The 20193-nt window shown below is 46.4% G+C and overlaps 1 protein-coding gene across 1 annotated transcript in view; it reads left to right on the forward strand.

The window, feature by feature from the left end:
* The window catches only part of WHSC1 (Wolf-Hirschhorn syndrome candidate 1), a 51579-nt gene that overhangs the window by 7214 nt on the left and 24172 nt on the right, over positions 1-20193 (forward strand). Inside the window, exons 3-4 of the mRNA XM_006893603.1 lie at positions 18371-18537; positions 18979-19464. Coding sequence (XP_006893665.1) covers positions 18371-18537; positions 18979-19464 — 653 coding nt within the window. The remainder of the gene's footprint in view (positions 1-18370; positions 18538-18978; positions 19465-20193) is intronic.

Genomic DNA, 20193 nt, shown 5'->3' on the forward strand with positions numbered 1-20193 from the left:
CGAGGACTCCGTGTTAGAGATTGTTATTAACCCCTTTTCTGAGTTTTTAAACCTGGAATTTTTATTGTCTGTGCTCTGCTTGTGTTCTGAAAATAGCCCTTTTTGTCAGTAACTTACCTTGGGGCCCTGCTTATCTTGCCGTTCAATGTCTGTGACGTGGATCTGTTTGGAAAGCTCTGGTTCCCTGGCTCGGGGACGGCAGGGGAGCCCTGGAGTGTCCCAGTGCCATGTCGGGTGTCAGGCCTGTGGGGTCCTCCTGCTCTCTGAATGTTCACTTCACACCACTTCCCGTTCTTGAAAGATCTGCATTAATACAAGTTTGCGCTAACAAGAATTTAAGAGTTTTTGCTTTTACCAAAAGAGGTGAAAAGTGAAACTAGCAAAAAAACCCCCACAACACCAAAAAACCAAAAAGTGAAATTAACACTGAGTGTTAGGGGGGCCCTGTGCCCTGATTGGTGAGGGCACCCCAAGCTCCTGCCTCAGGAACTCAGCCCGGCTTCTCAGCAACAAAGCCACCAAGCTTTGAACTCTGCGTTTCAGCATGAGAGGCTGGTCTCATTTGAGGTTTTGTGCATCATTATTGGATAAGATTTGGTAGGTTATACTTTGAGTGTGCGAATGCGTCGGTATTTTTCTCAGACAAATTAATGGTAATGGAAGCTTCACTTCACACTTGGCTTATGAAAGGGTTTCCTAGGAATGTTGTACTTGCGGTTAGTGGGAGAAACACAGGCCACACTCTGGGTTCAATGTATATTACGGAGAGGTGTGATGCAGGGTGACGAGGAAATGTGGAGGCAAAGTCTCCCTTCAGGAGGACGCTGCGTGCTCCTGGCCTGTGTGGGTCTCAGCCCCTCAGCAGCCTCCCTTGGTGGCTCCCTGCCATCTCCAGTGTGTCACATCTTTTCCTCCCTCTCTACACGGCTCTCGAAAACCGATCTTGGCCTGGCATCTTACATAAGCAAATCCTGTTGAGTAGTTGTATGTGGCTATTTGCATATAGGCTGACCAGTCTTGGCAAAATGTAAAACAGATCAGTTTTATTATTGGGGGCTGCAGCCCAACATATTAGTTTTTAAGTTCAGAGCTAGAAAGGCCTTATCTACAAAAACCTGTTACCTTGAATCAACCCATGTAAAGAGAGGCACTTCACCCCTGAATACATCCGTGGGATTTGCTGAGAACGAGGACAGTTCCTACCCCCTCGCCCCCCAGGCACACCTAGGAAACGGCACGTCAGTCGCATCATCTGGCACTGTTGTCTTTACTTTGGTTTCCCCACTTGTCTCCAGAGCGCCGCGCCCAGCCCTTTGCTTTGGGATCTGATCTGGGGTGCACGGTTTGGCTGTGGTGCGGCTTCAGGTGGTCCGTCTAGTCCGGATCAGCACTCCCTGTCTTGTCTCTGGTCGTCACGACCCCCCTGATGTGGGGTTGGTCCTGCAGAGCACTGTGTGTGCTCTTCTCTTTCCTGGGGGTCAGATGCCGGTCAGCAGTTCCACGTGAGCTGTGACTTTGCACGAAGGGGCTCAAACTTGGAACCTTGCAGTGAGGCTCTGGTCACTCACTTCTGAGTACCTGCGGGTCGGGGCTGGGCTGTGCCCACCTCACAGTACAGTCCACTCATCTGTTTCTCCTGGCATTGGGGATCCAGGGCAGGGTGGCCCTTGTAATCACAAGAGACCAACTGGAGAAGACTGAGGTTGTGCATTTAAAAGAAAGTTCCAGACAGGGAACAAACATTTGGCAAGACCATTTCAGACAAAAATCTCATAACAAAAGTTTACAGAATACTCCTGGGCCTCCAGAAGAAAAAGACTAATAACCCAGTTACAAAATGGGCAAAAGACATGGCAGAGAAAAACATTGAGGTGGCCAACAGGCACGTGAAGAAATGCTCAGAATCATGGCAGTAGGAGAGATGCAAATCAAAACCACAATGAGATGTCATCTTACCCCAGTAGCAGTGGCAGAGTTTAACAAGACAGAAAGCAGTGAATGTTGGAGAGGATGTGGAGATGTGGGAACTCTCATACTCTCTTGGTGGGATTATTAAATGGTGCCACCACTCTGAAAGACAGTTTGGCGTTTCCTCAAAAAGTTGAACAAAGAAACTCCGTATGACTCAGCTATTCCACTACTAGGAATATATGCCAAGAAGATTAGAACTGAGACACAAATGGAGATCTGTACACCAGGTTCATAGCAGCATTATTCACAATGGCAAGAACATGGAAATAGCCCAGATGTCCAAACACAACCGAATGGATTGAGAAATTGTGGTACATTCACACAGTGGAATACTATGCAGCACGCAGGAGCAACAATTCTGAAAAATACGTTAACTTGGGAGAGGCTGGAGAGCATTATGCTGAGTGAACTAGCACAGTCTCATAAGGACAATTACTGCCCAAGACCATTATTGTAAAAACAGAAGGATAACTAGTAAAACGTGTGGGAACTCAGGGGGGTGAGGACAGGTAGGAGTGAAACCACCAGGTTGCACAGTGTGGAGGGTGGAAGGAGGGGGTGAATGAAATGGGAAGGACCCAGGTGAAAAGACAGGATGGTGACGGACAAGGTCCAGTGGTGATCACTTTTATAAAACATAATGTGCTTTCTACGGAGATGGCGCCAAAAGCAAAGAAGGAAGCCCCGCCCCTGCCAAAACTGAAGCCAAAGCAAAGGCATTAAAGGCCAAGAAGGCGTCCTGGAGGGCATCCACGGCCAAAAAAAAGGGAGAAGATCCGCACGTCACCCACCTTCCGGAGGCCTAAGACGCTGAGACTCCGACGGCAGCCCAAATACCCCCGGAAGAGCACCCCCGGGAGAAACAAGCTTGACCACTATGCCATCATCAAATTTCCCCTGACCACCGAGTCAGCCATGAAGAAGATAGAGGATAACAACACGCTTGTGTTCATTGTGGATGTCAAGGCCAACAAGCACCAAATCAAACAAGCTGTAAAGAAGCTCTATGACACTGATGTGGCCAAGGTCAACACTTTGATTAGTTCTGATGGAGAGAAGAAGGCCTGTGTTCGACTTGCTCCTGACTGTGATGCTTTGGATGTTGCCAACAAAACTGGCATCATCTAAACTGAGTCCAGCAGGCTAATTCTAAATAGAAATTTTTCTCACCAAAAAAAAAACAAAAAACAAAAACAAACCAACCATAATGCATGAGAATGATTGGATGAAGCACAGTGTATACAGACTTTATAAGCAAACCAATTTAAAACAGAATGAGTAAAAGCAAGTTCCGGAGGAGGGGAGTCAGGGGAAGGGAGCATGTCTGGTGAGAAGAGAGCTGGGGGGGGCACCTCTTCCAAGACAAAGGGAAGTGGGGAAGGTTGTGTGACGTGGTGGATCGCCTCATCAGTGTCCCTCTGACTTTATGATATCGGAAAGCTGTGTGTCCCAGCTGTCCTCTCAGAGCAAAGGGACAGGTTACCATTGGCATCAGCACAGGCCGTGTGGACAGCCTGCCCTTCATGGTTTTAGAATTTCCTGATGATCCTGTCTGAATTATTTTACTGTATTACATAGCGGCACTTGTCCATTTTTATCGTATTTCCTATGTTTCATTAATTTAATTTCATTAATTTATATTATTTTAAAAAATTTTATATTGGTTTTCTTTTAACTAAGTTTTAATTTTTTTTTTGTTAAAATGAGCTTTCTGCTTAAAAAGAAATCTTTGTATTCCAATACTTAGTATTATTTTCTTAAATTATGTTTTAAGTGGAAGTTTACAGAGAAGATAAGTTTTTTTATTCAACTCTTTGTACAGACGCTAATTTGTCACAGGACCTGCAGTCCCTTCGGTGGCAGAGCTCCACGTCCTCTGGCTTCTCACTGCCAGGCTCCCTTTGCCCTGGCCCTGCCTGCTTGTGGGTTGGGTTTAAAGTTTTTGTTTTAACTTCCGGGTCCATAACTGTAGATTGTGTTGGAAGCAGCCACCTCCATGGACTGCACACCGTCTTTGAAGGCAGTTATCTGGTCGTCCAGCATACCTGCGCCAACTTGATCCTCTTTAACCACGTGCTGTAACGGAAGCTTCTTAGTCCCACATCCTACCTGCAGTGGCTTCTGACGCACTCTTCCAGTCCTGCCGTGTCGGTTTCATCAACCCAAGGCTTCATGTCTAGTAAGATTGAAGACTTGGCAACAAGTGCAGGGTTTTTGCTTTATTTGGCTTGTACTGTGGAAGCTTACTTCTCTTCTTTACTTCCTCACTCTCCTCCTCCTCCTCCTTAGATCCGAGGAGGTCAGTGTCATGGTCATCTTTGCTGTCTGAAGCTCCACTTCCTGTGGTGTCGTCCACATTAGCAAAGCCATACTTGGCTCAGACTGGCTCCACTCCTGCACTCTGACCTTTTCCTTCTCTTGAGACTTGATGTGCTTATACCAGCGTAGAGCGTGGCACAGGTCGACAGGTGATGGGCTCGCGGTGGCTCCAGACACCACCGCATCGGCTTGTGATGGCACGTACCCCCCATGGAGCTCTTGTGGACAAGTGGTGGTTGGGGACGTGGAGGGTCTTGAGGTCTCTGAAATCCATGATGTCAGCTGTGTCTAGAGCTAACTGGCAGCCAAGGATAGGAAGAGGAGAGGGAGTCATCCCGAGCTCTCAAAGAGGGGAGGTAGAAGGCCCTTCCTGCCTTCTGAGTTTATGTCTTTTAATGCTCAAATAATCTCACACTTGGCCAGGAGGAGTCCTGTAAAGTCCCTCTGAACTATGTCCTTTGGACACTTGTATACCAGGCAGCCCTCGGGCACTGCCCTGTATTCTACCCAACAGGAGGTCAGGCTCATCTTAGACCTTTTTGTCTCAGTAGTGGAATTTGCTTTCCTCAAGGTGGACATCGTGCTTAGCCAGGTGGAGGGTCAGTGGAAGAGGCAGACCCTCTACGAGTTGGATTTTCACGTAACAGTGGGTGCAAGTACATTAGAGCTGAGGAGGATGGCACAGGACAGGGCCTGGTTCAGATCCGTTCATAGTGGTGCTGTGAGTTGTAGTCTTCTCAGTGACACCTAACAACCACCACCGCCAGTCAGGCTGGGTCTCCTTGAAGAACAGTTGGAAACTGCTGAATGTGGCTCTTGGCTGGGTTCATGGCTGTGGGAGCTGAGAGATTTGCAGGGAGGAACGAAGCCTCTTCACCTGACTTCTGCTTTCACCTCCAGCCGTTTTAGGGGAGTGTGTGTGCATCCCGGTGAGGCTGTGAATCTTAGCAATGCACTCAGTATTTTTAAAATGTGAAGTTTAATATACAATACTTCCCTGGCAGGGGAGATACCATGATCGTGAAGGTGGTTTTCCCAGGGCGAGGCTTGTCCATGGCATTTCGGATGTGCCGACCCCTGCATTTTCCCAAAATGTGGGAAACTCTGCTGCGTAATTTGTGGTAGTGGGGACTGTGTTTGTGCTCTCCCCTAAGAAAAAAGAAAATAAAGTTTAATGTACATATAGACAAGAACAAACTCATACAATAAGGTACACTTCAGTCTGGGTATTTTGGGATGTGCGGATTTCCATTACAAATAAAAATGAATGAAAATCTTTTGTGATGTGTTGTTGTTAGGTGTCGTTGAGTCGGGAACAGTGCATAGCAACTCTGTGAACAACAGATCTGAACTCTGCCCTGTCCTGTGCCGTCCCCACGCCTCCTGACACATTAGAGCCCATTGTGACAGTCACGTGTCAGTCCACCTGGGGTTGACCCATTGAGGGTCTTCTCTCCTTTGTTGACCCTCTCCCTTTCCCACGCGAGTCCTTCTCCAACGAACAGCCCCTCCTATCAGCATGCCTGCACTATGTGAGGTGAAGCCTCATCATTCTTGCCTCCAAAGAGCACTCTGGCCGCTCCCTCTCCAGGATGTATTTGGGGTTTTTTAGGCCATTCAGTGCTCTTCTCCAACACCAAGCTCAAAGGCGTCAATTTTTCTGTCATCCCTATTCATTGTCCAGCTCTCAGATGCAGAGCAAGTGATCAGAAAGACCATGGCCAGAATCAGATGCACCTTAGTCCTTAAACTGACATCATTACTCCTCAAGACTTTGGAAATCAGGAGATGTATTGTGATGTGTAGCAGGCAGAACTTCTCTTGTTTACTATCTTCGAGGGCACCTTGGTGGAGCAGCAGCTCAGAGGCCTGCCCCTTAAGTTGGAAACAGAAGACAGCGTAGATTTTCGATGTCATGCTGTGAAGAGGGAGCATTCTGCAGCCACCACCTGTAGCCTTGGGCTCTGGAACCCTGTCCGGCTCAGCGTGGTTTTCGACTGTGGAGGTGGTTCTTGTCGCATTCTGTGTCAGGCTGGGCTTTTCTCTCGCCTCTCTTCAGTTAGCAGCACACTGGGGTGGGGGAGCTCTGCTGCAGCCTAGCCTAGAAGGAGTTGGGCGCTGACCCAGCAACCGCACCGTCTCTGGTGGTTCAAAGCCCCCAGTGCCTCCAGGAGAGAGACGGGCACTTTCCTGCTTTGGGATTTATTTACCGCTTCAGAGACCCAGTGTTGGGGGTTCAGCCAGGGCAGTGAGAGTCAGCTTAAATGGACGTGACTGTGAGCCCCTGACAGGCGTGGCCCTCGGAATTGATACTGGGGCTGCACACAAACTGGCCTGCAGCTGCACAGCGCTAGGACAGTGCGTCTGTGAAACACAGCTCTGTCCTGCCACTCAACTAAAAATGTGCAAAATCCAATTTTGCCAGGACTCTCTTCACTTTTTATTGTGGCTTGGGTGAAAGCTTATAGAGCAAATGGACTTACATTCAGCAGTTCAGACACGTTCTGACCAGGCCATTGACTACAGTCCCCGCATTGGCGCGCTCATCCCTGTGTTTCCATTTCTCTTCATCTTCCTTTCTGTCTCTTCCCGTCTCCTGGGCTTGTCCCTGGATAAATGCTGCCCTTTGATCCTGGGCGGTTGCTCTAAGGAGTGCTGTTGTTCACCTTGCAGGCTTGTCTGTTGTCTGCCTGAGAGGGTTAAGGGTGTTTACTATTTGGTTGTGAGGGTTAAGGGTGTTTACTGGTGCCCTTATGGTCTGCTTTATAACTTCAGCAAAAAAGTGGTGTTTCTTTGTCTCATCTATATCAATACAGACAGACATTCTGATAGTTCACAAGTCCTGGCAACAAAATAAGTAACATTTCTAAATAGTCTTCTGAATAGATTTTCATACATTAATTTATTTTATTTATTTTTTTAATTTTTTTCATACATTAATTTATTGAGATTAGAAACAAAATCTGGTGGTAAGGCATCTTAAGAATTAATCGCATTGTTTCAGTTTACGATCCCAGAAACAAAATCTGGTGGTAAGGAATCTTAAGAATTAATCACATTGTTTCAGTTTACAATCCCAGTCTTTCTGAAAATGTGACAGGTCACCTGGCTTTCTCTGCTTCGGGTTCTGTTAAGAGGATGTTAGAGCCTCTTTCCTCTTGGGTCCTTTGTGTTTCCTGTTCTGTTCGTTACTGAGATGTGTGCTGGGACCTCTCACTTCTGATGGTGGATGTGCCCCCTCCGAGGAATCGGGCAGGGGACACTTCTCCCTCATTCCTTAGATCCCTGTGGTCACAGGTCCCTGTCACGGTGGCCTGTGCCTGACTCCTGCTTCTGTAACTGCCGTAACATCTGGACCATTTTCTTTCTACCCACACAACTTTACTCCTTCAGTCACTAATTAACCTTTTCCTTGGGATTTGAATGAATGATTACAAAGCAAGTCATTGTGTGCTGATGACGGAACCGACCCATCGGTGACCTTCTAGCAGGTCTTCAGAGGCAGTAAATCGCATGGGAGGAGACTGCCCATCCTTGTCCCACGGAGCAGCCTTGGACTGCGTGCTCTGGGACAGCAGTGCAGCTTCTTGCCGCCCGGCCACCAGACCTGCTCGAGATGCTGATTTTTCTCTCAGCCGGCTGTGCGCGTCTGTCTGGGTGGCGTGGGGTCCAGGCCCCTTAGGTGGCAGTGCTCCCCCTTCACTCCTCCCCCTGTGGCGTCTCTGATCATCCTTCCATGTGCTCCGCACTTTCTCCCTGGGCAGATGCTGCCCTTCTGACCTCGTGTGGTTGGTTGTTCTGAGGCCGAGTCCCTTCCTGGCACTGTTGTGTGGACTTGCCTTGTTTGGGGGGCTGAGTCACAGGAGTGAGTTTGGATCCAGGCTCTCAGAGTGCTGATGTCTGCGGGCCACGTCTCGGAGCTTCCACCAGACCACTCAGCCTGGCTGTCCGTGACTTCTGAGCTGTGTTCCCCGGTTCTCTCTTACTCTGTCCACAGCGCCCCATTGTGATGTGATCCCTTCCATGTGCTCAGCCGGGGGGCGGGGGGCAAGGCAGCATCTGAGTCTTGTGGTCTTGGGGCCGTGGGGGTGGAGGTGCTACCATGGGACCACATCTCCATCCTAGTGGTTTCTGGACGCTCTCGGGCAGCCTTGGCTCCTGGTGGGGTCCATTCTGCACGCGTGCCGACCAGTTCACCCACATACCCTGTAGAATCTAGAGAGAAGGTCTGGGTCAGCCTGGCCCAGAGAGACAAGGGCGTGGGAGGCGACGAGGAAGGAAGGTGGCAGGGCTGGTGTAGAGTCGAGGATGAGTTGGGAAGGGGTGTGAGGGAGGGAGGTGAAGGCGTTCTCGTCGAGGTCATGACTCATGACCCTCAGAAGCAGCGAGAAGAAAGAACGACTTCTGAATGGAGCTGTCACTCACACTCACTCTTGAGCCTCACGACGGGTCGGTGAGGGTGAAGTGGGCGCCGTGCTAACTGGGCCGTGTGCTGTCCCTGCGCTGCTGCGTCACAGCCCGCAAGCTCCGCTGGTTTGAGTCCGGGCGGCTCCCTGGGAGAAGGGTGAGCAGTCTGTTCCTGCTGAGGTCACAGCTTCAGACACCCAGCAGAGGAGCACCGAGCCCAGGTGACTCAAGTCCAGAAGCTGCTTGCGTTTGTTTTATAAGGTGAACAGTGGGGAATAAGAGCACCCGAGACGCACTGCTCAGAGGAGTCAGCCGTATGCAGTTAGGACAAAGCTCCGGAAGCAGGAAGCCCCCGTAGGAAGAAGGATAAATGGGAATAGATATGTAGGGAGGAGGTGGGGAAGTGCTGTTAACAGAGTCTGTGAAAAAAGGGTGTGAATTGTTGAGTGAAAGACCACTTCGCTCTGTAAACTTGAACCCACCTCAAACACACACAAATACCACATTGAAAGAAAACAAATAAATGGTCCTGGGACAGTTGGTAAATTATATGGTACAGTTATCTCAATAATTTGGTTCTCTAAACTTGTACCAAAATAAAATTCTTACGGATTAAAGAAACCTATAAAAAATAGGAGATACTAATAAAAATTGAGTTATCTTGTTACTAGATTTCTACAGGTCGTTATGTGCCATTTAGTTGCCTGTGACTCATAGTGACCCTATGTACATCAGACCCTCCCTTTCCTGAGCTAATGTCATTATCTCTGACACTCCTATCCCCCTTATCCCAGTTACTGTGTCAAACCAGCTCATCTAGGGTCTTCCTCTCCTGCACTGTCGCTCCACCATCTCAAGCATGATGTCCTTCTCCAAGATCTGGTCTCCTCTGTCCGTGTGCCCAAAGTATGTGAAACAGAGCTTGAGAATCCTTGTCTTCAGGGAGCAGCCTGGTTTCACCCTCTCTAGGGCAGACTTGTTTGTAAGCATCACAGCTCAAAGGCATTGATCCTTCTTCTGTCATCTTTAGTTATTGTCCAGCTCTCAGATGCATAGCAAATAATTGCAAAGACAATGTCCTGGATCAGGTACACCTTAATCTTCAAACTGACTTTGTTGCTCTTCAGTGCTCTAGGGAGGTCCCTGACAGCAGACTTTCTCTATGCAATTCTTCTTTTGATTTCTTGACTGCTGGTGCCAAGAGTGTTGATTGGTGGAATCAAGCAAGCTGAAGTTACTAACAATCTCAGTCTCTTCTCCATCTAATATGAAGCTGCCAGTTGGCCCAGTGATGAGAATCTTTGTTTTCTTGGTGTTGAACTTCAATGCATATTGAAGACTAACGCCCTTGACCTTCTTCAGCAAACACCTCATGTCCTCAGTTTCAGCAAGCAAGGTTGTGTCATCTGCATAATGCAGTTTGTTGATGAATCTTCCTCCAGTTCTGATACCACATTCCTCCTCGTAAAGTCCAGCCTCCTGAATGATCTGTTCTGCATACAGATTGAAAAGGTATGGACATAGGATGCATCCCTCATGCACACCTGTCCTGATCCTGAACCATGCATTATTTTCCTGCTCTGTTCTGACTGCTCTTTCTTGGTTCAAGTATAGGTTTCACATGAGCAGTTATCCTGGGATCCCCATTCTTCTTAAGGTTAGCCACAGTTTGTTGTGATCCACACAATCAAGTACCATTGCGTAGTCAATGAAACACAGACATTCCTCTGATACTCTATCCCTTTGGCTAAAATCCGTCTAACATGGGCTGTGACATTCTCAGTGGCGTGGTATCTTCTAAACCCAGCCTGCACATTTGGCAATTCTCTGCTGACCCACTGTTCCAGTCATTTTTGGATATTCAGCAGAATCTCGCTTGCATGTGATATTAGTGATATTGTTCTATGATTTCCACACTGTTGGCTCACCTTTTATTGGTATGGGAATAAATACAGATCATTACCAGTCAGTTGGCCAGGTAGTTATCCTCCAGATTTCTTGGCATAACCTGGTGAGCATGTCCAGGGAAGCATCTCTTTGCTGAAACATATCAGTTGATATTCCATCATTTCCTTGGGCCTTGTTTTTTGGCAGTTTCTTCAGAGCAGCTTAAACCTTCGATCACCATGTTGTTTGATGAAATTCTTTGTCAGCCAGTTCTTTTTGGTATAATGCCTCTGTGTACTACTTCCATCTTTTGAGGCTGCCTGGGTCATTCAGCATTCTACCCTCAGCATCCTTAAGTATGGCAACTTGAGACTGGAATTTGTTCTTCAGTTTCTTCAGGTTAAGGAATGCTGAGCACGCTCACTTCAGCAGCACATAAACTAAAATCGAAACGATACAGAGAAGATTAGCATGGCCCCTGCGCAAGGATGGCATGCAAATTTGTGAAACATTCCGTATTTTTATCTACAACTTGAATAGTCTTCCGAGCGTTCTGAAAAACCTAACAAGTGGGAGAGAATAAAATAGATGAATGGGACCTTCTAAGAATCAAATCCCTGTGCACATCAAAAAACTTCTCCAACAGGGTAAAAAGGGAAGCCACAGACTGGGAAAAAATATTTGGTAAAGACATGTCTGATAATGGAATTCATAGAATACTGGAATGCCACAACAAGATAAACAAGCCAATTGCAAAATGGGCACAGCATGTGAACAGACACTTCACCAAAGACATTCAGATGGCAAACAAAAACATGAAGAAATGTTCAAACTCCCTAGCTCTAAGAGACATGCAAATCAAAACAACTATGAGGTATTATCTCACACCAGTAAGAATAGCAAAATTTAACGGAATAGCAAACAACAAATGCTGGCGAGATTGTGGAGAAACTGGAACCCTTATTCACTGTTGGTGGGAGTGTAAAATGGTGCAACCCCTGTGGAAGGCGGTATGGCGCTTTCTCAAAAAGTTGGAAATAAAAATACCATTTGACCCAGCAATTCCACTACTGGGAATATACCCTGAAGAAACCAGAACTGCCACCCAAGCAGTTAATTAGCCCATGTTTATTGTGGCTTTGTTCACAGTAGCAAAGAGTTGGAAACAGCCCAAGTGCCCATCAACAAACAAACAGATAGAGAAGCTGTTGTATAGACACACAATGGAATATTATTCAGCACTGAAAAACAACTCATGAAATACACAAAATAGGTGACCCTGGAGGACATTATGCTGAGTGAAATATCTCGGTCACAAAAAAGACAAATCGTGCATGGTGCCACTGTTATAGAACAGGATAAGGAGGTTTGGGGAAAACTAAGAAAAGAGAGGATAAATAATACACATGGCATTGAAACAGATGAGGGAGAGAACTGTATAAAAGGAATATATGGTTATGTATTATTGGCATGACAAGAGTTGCATAGAAAAGTGGTCTGGGGTCGGGTGGGGGTGGGGGACGATGACAATACTATATAACAATGAAAAAAATTTTTTTCCAAAGAAAAAAGTGAACTGGGGTGGGGGGAAGGAGGAAAATACGCAACAGTGAATGAATGGAAATCCTTTATAAACTTACATTAAAATCTAAAAAAAGAAAGAAATGTCAGACGAGTTCATCCCTTTTGGTTTTGTGACTCCAGCTCCTTCTTGACTTCTTCGCATTGCTTTGCTTCTCTGCGTTCTAGTGCAGTCTTCAGTCTCTTCTGACATCCATCTTTGTCTTTTCTTTCTCCTCGCTGGAATGACTTTTTGCATTCTTCCTGGATGATATTCTTGATATCCTCCCACACTTCCTCTGGTCTTTGATCATTAAATGCTCAAGGCCTCAAAACTGTTCGTGAGATGGCCTTTAAATTCTGGTGGAACAGTCTCGAGGTCAAGCTCTGGTTCCTGTGAATTTGATTTTCTTTAGCTTCAGTTTGAACTTGCAAATAAGTAGTTAATGGTCTGTTCTGCAGTCAGCACCTGGCCTAGTTTTCATAGGTGATACTGAGCTTCTCCAGTGATTTCTTCTGCCGATGATTCCGATTTGATTCCTGTGCAGACCATCAGGTGAAGTCTGGGTAGATAGTCACTGTTTATTATAAAAGGTGTTTGCAATGAATACGTCTTTGATTGTACAGAATTCTATCATTCCTTCTCCAGCCTCATACCTGTTACCAAGTCTGTGCTTTCTGATTTCTACATAGGAAAGAAAGAATTGAAATGTTTTCTTGTTAAAGAGGGAACTTTAAAAAAAGAACTAAATGATAATGCAGTAATTTTACAAATTTGGGATTAGGCTTGATTTTCACTTAGCACGTGAAAAAAGCTTTTCTCTTTTGCCCTGAAACACTGTCTGCCGCTCTGGCCGCCTCCCAGCTGCCGTGCAGGCTCCGGTTAGTAGACGCCGTGTCAGGTCATCTCGTGGTGGTGGTGGTGGTTAGGTGCCATCGAGTTGAGAACGATGCACAGCGACCCTATGAAAAAAGATCTGAGACCAGTCCTGCCCTGCGCTGTCCTCACACTTCTGACACACAAGAGCCCATTGTAGCACATTGTGTCCATCCACCTGGTTGAGGGTCTTCCTCTCCTTTGCCGACCCTCCACCAGTCTCAACATCATGTCCCTCTGCAAAGAATTGCACTCCCAGCAGTATGTCCAAAGTATGTGAGGTGAGGCCTCTTCATTCTTGCCTCCAAAGAGCACTTTGGCTGCACCCTCTCCAAGACATCTGTTCGTTTTCTTGGCCGTCCATGGAATGTTCAGTGCTTTTCTCCAACACCACAGCTCTAAGGCATCAATTCTTCTCTGTCATTCTTATTCATTATCCCGATCTCGGATGCACAGCTAGTAATCGGAAGGACCATGACCTCAATCATATGCACCTCAGTCCTCAAACTGACATCACTACTCATTAACAATTTGGAAAGGTCCCTAACTGCCGATTTCCCCTTTGCAATGTGTCTCCTCCTTTCCTGACTGCTTGTACCAAGGGTGTTAATTGTGGATCCAAGCAGGATGAAGTTGTTGACAGTTTCAGTCTCCTCTCCATCCATCATAACACTGCCTATAATGACACATTGTTATAAGTGGTACAGCACTTGTCTGTAAGTTTGCTGTACTGTGATTACTTGAGGTTGCTGTGATACTGAAATCTTTGCCACTGCTGAGTCAAATTCCAAAAGGGTTTCCCATCATGGGTGGGTTTTGGTGGAACTCCCTGATTAAGACAGACTAGGAAGCAGGATGGGCCATCTACTTTATAAATAAAAGGCTTTTGAAAACCCTATGAAGACTAAACAAAGAGGGTAGTGATAGTAGTATAGTGGTAGAACCCACATTGGAAGTAGATGAAATGAGGAAAATCAGTAACAAACATCGTTTAACAATTGGTACATGCAATGTTTGTAGCTTGAATATTGGATAATTGGATATTGTTAAAAATGAAATGGAACACATGAATATTGACATACTCAGCATAGTTAATATTAGATGGATCTTGGCAGAAAGCAGAGAGTACCAGAATAATGTCTATCTGTGTTTCATTAACTGTGCAAAGGCTTTTGACTGTGTGGATCACAATAAATGGTGGCTGACTCTGAGAAGAATGGGAATCACAGAACATTTGATTGTGCTTTTGCAAAACCTATACTTGAACCAGTTGTCAGAACAGAGCAAGGAGACACTGCATGGTTCAAAATCTGGAAGGGTGTCCTCTAGGGATGCATTCTGTCTCCAGACCTTTTCAATCTGTATGTAGAACAGATCATCTGGGAGGCTGGGCTGTATGAGGAGGAATGTGGCATCAAGATTCGAGGGAGTTTTATCAACAACCTGCATTATGCAGAGGACACAGCCCTGCTTGCTGATACTGAGGACAACTTGAAATGCTTATTGCAGAAGGTCAGGGATAGCAGCCTTAAATCTGGACTGAAACGTAACATCAAGGAAACTAAGATTCTCACCACTGGGCCAGTTGGCAGCATCATAATGGATGGTGAAGAGATTAACAGTTTTAGTTTGCTTGGCAACACAATCAGTACTCTTGGTACCAGCAGCCAGGAAATCAAGCGATGAATTGCATTGGGAAAGTCACCTGTCAGGGAGCTCTCCAGAGTACTGAAGAGCAATGACGCCAGCCTGGAGACTAAGGTGCACCTGATCCAGGCCATAGTCTTCGCAGTTGCGTGCTGTGTGTCAGAGAGCTGGACAATGACTAGGGATTATAGAAAGAGAATTGTTACCCTTGAGCTGTGGTGCTGGAGAAGAGTGTTGAATATACCATGGACTGCTAGAAGAACAAACAGGTTTGTCCTAGTGAGGGTGAAACCAGGCTATTCCTTGGAGGCAAGGATTATGAAGCTTCGTCTGACATTCTTTGGACATGTTGCAAGAAGGGACCAGTCCTTGGAGAGGGACATCATGTTTGGGAGGTGGGAGGGACAGTACAGGAGAGGAAGAACCTCGATTAGATGGATTGATTCAGTGATTGGGGAAGTTGGAGTAGGTGTGTCAGAGACAGTGAGGTGGGCACAAGAGAGAGCAGGGTTTAGGACTCTTGTACGTTGGGTTGCTGTGAGTCGCAAGTGACTAGATGGCACATAACAACAACCACAACGACAAGGCTTTAGTAAGATGTGATGGACCAAGTATGGCCACTTTGAATCAGATAGTCATATGATATACTATGCAGGAAATGAAAAACCGACGAAGAATGGTGTTCATTCATAGTCAAAAAGACAATTTCAAGTTCTGTCTTGAAATGAGTGATAGGATAATATCTATACCCATACAGGGAAGATCCATTAACACAACTATTATTCAAGTATATGCTCCTACATTTAGTTCCGAAGAGAAAGAAATGGAGAATTTTTACCAAAGTTTGCAGTCTGAAATTGACTGAACATGCAATCAGGATGCGTTAATGATAATTGGTGACTGGAATGCAAAAGTAGGAAACAACAAAGAAGGAACAGTAGTTGGAAAATATGGGCTTGGTGATAGAAACGAAGCTGTAAATAGAATGACGGAATTTTGTATTTACAATGATTTATTCATTGCAGATATTTTTTCTAAAAGACAAAAAAGATGACTTTACACATGAATTTCATCCAGTGGGCTGCATAGTATTCAGATTGACTACATTTGTGGAAGAAATCGCTGGAGAAGCTCAATATTAGCAGTCAGCAGTAGGCCAGGGGCAGGCGGTGGGTCAGAACATCAGTTACTCATATGGAAGTTCAGATTCAGCCTGAAGAAAATGAAAATAAATCCACAGGAACCAAGAGATGATCTTGAATCAATTTCATCAGAATTTCATGATCATCTTAAAGAATAGGTTTGAGACATTGAACACCAATGATAAAAGACCAGATGAGTTGTGAGGTGATAAGGATATCATCCACAAAGAAAGCAAAAGGTCACTACAAAAACAGAGAAGAAAAACTGAAACGGATTTCTGAAGAGACTCTAAAGATTTCACTGGAGCATCGGGAAGTGAAATCTGAAGGAAAACATGTCGAAGTAAAAGAGCTGAACAGACAGTTTTAGAGGGCAGCTTGGGCGGACAAAACATCTCATGGAAATGTTGCTATTTTTTGGTGACCCTCTTTCTTACCAAACATGATGTTTGTCCAGGACTAGCCATCCTGATAATATGCCGAAAGTATGTGAGACAAATTTTCAGCAGTTTGCAGTCTAATGAACTTTCTGGCTTCAGTTTTTTTCAAAACAGATTTCGTTGTTCTTTTGGCAGTCCATTGTTGTTCAGTACTCTTCTCCTCCACCAGTTCAGAGACAGCCATTTTTCCGTCCAGCTTTCCCATGCATCTGTTGTTGTGTGTTGTTGCATTGGCTTCTACACACAGCAGCCCCGTGTATAACAACCAAACCCTGCTTATCGCACAGTCCCAAAATCCACTGTGGCCGTCCAGCTCATTGAAGTTATGAGGGGGTCTAAAAGCCCATGGCTTGTGTCCAGGGCAGCATAGACCATCAAGGGACTTCTTGCTTTCCACATTGATGAGACATTCTGCCCAAGATTTGCCTAATGCAATGTCCTTGTTGTGTACTGTCGAGTCAGAACTGACCCTGCAGCGGGTTTTTTAGTTGATTGCATGGGAATAGAATGCCCGTCCTGTCGAGGAGCAGCTTGTGGCCTTGAACTGTGTGCCTTCAGTATTGCAGCGCAGCTTCTTGCCACTAGGCCACCAGAGTTCCCTGCCTAGTGCAGTATGTTGCTTCATTTCTTGACTCCTGCTTCTTGGGTTGTTGGCTGTTGATCCAGGTGAAAGGAAATCCTTGACAACTTGAATCTTTTCTCTCTTTTAGCAAGATGTTTGTGGTTCTAGTTGGGAGGCCTGGCTTTCTGGATGCTGAGATGTAATCCATACTGAACGGTGTAGCATGTCTGTCCTCCACGCAGCTAGCTGCTGGGAGGTTCCGGCTATTGCTCCTTCTCTTAGTCGTCCAGCGTGGTGCAGAAGAACGGGAGCAGTGACAAAAGTCTCTTAAATATCTTTAAACCAAAAAATATGTCTACTTACCCACAAGTGACTTTGCTGAAAGAGTTAGCAACAGCTCGCTCTCCTCTCCTCCCCGGAGGATTTTCAGTTCTTTTCACCATGTTCTCCCAGTTCGAGCTGCTTGTTTTTATTTACCGTGTAAACCTATTGTATTGCCTTTCTTGTCGGGAAAAGGAAGATGAGGCTCATTGTTCTTCCTCTTGTTTTCTGGCCGTCTAGTGTTGGCGTGGGGCCTGTCTCTTTCTTATCTGGTGTCTGAGCCCTGCGGCTGTTTCGGTGGCTGGGGAGGCTCCCTGGGGGCTGGGTTGGTGGTTAGCACTGCAGTCCTCATAGCCTTCTGGGTGCAGGTGCTGGGGACACCTGGCTGCCATCACTTTGCCACCATCCACCTGATGGCTGGATGCCCGGTTCAGAAGCTTCAGCAGGTGAAGACTCACTGAAGGTTGACTCTTTGAAGGCTTTCTGTTTGCAGGCAGTGTCCTTTGACCTCCTGCCACCAGCAGTTTGCTGAGAAGACTGAGTGGCTGAGACGCTCTAATCTCCCCCCCCCACCCCCTTGAGGGCTGGGATTGAAATGGATACGTTTTCAATTGTTATGCCTGGTTTCAACCTGACGCTTGACCTCAGTGGAATCTGGCTTTGGGGTAAGAGTGTCTCCTTCCCCCCGCAGGTCCCCCACAGGCCACACTGTGGGATGTGGCTTCTTCCTTTCTGCTGATGTCTCACAGCAGTGGCAGCTTCAGTGGCTTCTGTGTGCTCTCCTCACCACCTCTGAGGCTTCGGCACCTGAGTGCCGGGAGCGGGGCCCACAGCGGCCAACTCCAGCACGTTGGCGTTGATCCCTGCAGCCCTCTCTGTTGAAATACACCTTCTACTGATACTGTCTCTTACTTTATTCGTGCTGTATCTTTTTAAGAAAAAGTTGGCATTTGAGAAGCAATAAAGGGCTCCATTGAACCTGCTCTCTTTTTCCAGAAGATTCTGAGCTTTATTGGTGTCTTTCATGAAGGAGTCTGTTGATTTTCTCTTCTTAGCCTCAGGCATGGTAGGAATAAGAAGGGGAAGATTAAATTTGAGGTCAACAAACTCAAAACAGCACTAGGGAAAGCAACTTCAAAGCAGTTCCCAGTGTCCTATCAGTAATTATTAATAGATCTGCCTAATTTCATCCCCAAACTCTAATTTACAAGTTCTAACATTTTCTTTTCAAATCTAGGTCAGAAAAAGAGTGCACGCCAGTATCATGTACAGTTCTTTGGTGATGCCCCAGAAAGAGCTTGGATATTTGAGAAGAGCCTTGTGGCTTTTGAAGGGGAAGGACAGTTTGAGAAGTTATGCCAGGAAAGTGCCAAACTGGCTCCCACGAAGGCCGAGAAGATTAAGGTGATGCCTCTTCCTCGTATTCAGTTGAACTTGTAGATAGAAATTTTCATTTCTCCTTTGTTGTATATCATATTTATAGCTGATTGAAATACTATAATGACTTCTTTTTGTAATTGCTTGCTTTTGTTCAAGTATGTGATCCTAAATATGACAAATTTCTTTAGAAACACAATGCATTATCTTTTTATTTAATGACTCCTAGAAAGAAATGCTTTTATAATTTTTGTTCTCTAGATGTGCATAGATAACACTTGTAATCATAATTGATTTCTCCTCTAAAATAAACAGTGACACTATATTGAATGAAGTTCTAAATTCTTCTGGGTAAATTTTTCATTTCTAAATTTATCTGAAATTCTAAAAATATTCTTCTTTAACGTTATTTAACTTTTCTGTTTGTGCAGTGAATTTCACGATGTCTTATGGTGTTTTTCTTTTTAGCTGTTAAAACCTATTTCAGGGAAATTGCGGGCCCAGTGGGAAATGGGTCTTGTTCAAGCTAAAGCAGCTGCAGGCATGTCTGTGGAGGAGCGGAAAGCCAAGTTCACCTTCATCTACGTGGGGGACCAGCTTCATCTGAACCCGTGTGTGGCCAGGGAGGCTGGCATTGCTGTGGATACCCCAGGAGAATTGGTTGCGTCCTCAGGAGTCAGCGAGGAGGCTTCTGACAGCCGGGAGTCCCCGAAGGAGGAGAGCGTCTCCATCAAGAGGAGGAGGAGAGCCGCCAAGCCGCTGAGCCCTGCTGAAGGCCAGGACGACTTTCCTGGGGGCGTGGACACCACTCCTCAAAAGATAGCAGAAGTGGACCCCAAAAGAGGAATAGGGTCCCCCCCTGGAAGAAAGAAGGCGACGGGCTGCACCCCACGGAGCAGGAAGGGCGACGCTGTGTCCCAGTTTCTGGTCTTCTGTCAAAAGCACAGGGATGAGGTGGGTATGAGAGTGCTTCGTCTCACTGTGCTCCGAGCTCTCTGCGTGCGAGGCACGTTCCTTCGTGCAGACGTCTGCTCAGCGGAATGGCAGAGCCGCCTGCCAGCCCGCCTCAGCCTTAGATGGATCTGTGGGGCAGCCTTTTCCACTGTGGGTCACAGAAGTGTTCCTCCTGATGTCCTAGGAAGGTAGCGGGGATGGCGGGAAGTCGATTTCAGGGGTCGGTCTTCAGCGGTTTCACCTGATTCTTGAGTCGATGTCTTCTCCAGTGTTTGAAACGAGAAACCTCGCCAGGTGGCATCTGTTCTGACTCCGACCGTGCGCTTCGCGGAGCAGTGCAGCGTAGAGCTCTCGAGGCTGTAACTTCCAAGGTGCCTCTGGGCGGGTGTGTTTTGCCAGGTCTTTTGCTTAATGATTTGCACCACTCAGGGGCTACCACTCATTGTCCTAATTTTCTAGTGCTCCTGTAACAGAAGTGTCACAGTGATGACAAACAGAAATCCACGTTACCACTGTTTAGGAGGCTGGTAGTCTGAGTTCAGACCTCTAGCAGAACATTCTCAGTTAGTTTGGGGAGGAAGGGCCCAGTCTCTTTTCAGCTGGTTGGTTTGCTTGGGAGATGGCGTGTGATAGAGGGTCTCTGCCCCCAGCTCTGCTTTTCGCCTGGTCGTTGGTGCAGGCCGCTCTTCCGCAGGCCAGAGAGGCGTTTCAGACCCAGCCTGCACTAAC

The sequence above is a fragment of the Elephantulus edwardii genome, unplaced genomic scaffold (assembly GCF_000299155.1).
Source record: "Elephantulus edwardii isolate Elephantulus edwardi_28Jun2011 unplaced genomic scaffold, EleEdw1.0 scaffold00129, whole genome shotgun sequence".
Taxonomy (NCBI): domain Eukaryota; kingdom Metazoa; phylum Chordata; class Mammalia; order Macroscelidea; family Macroscelididae; genus Elephantulus; species Elephantulus edwardii.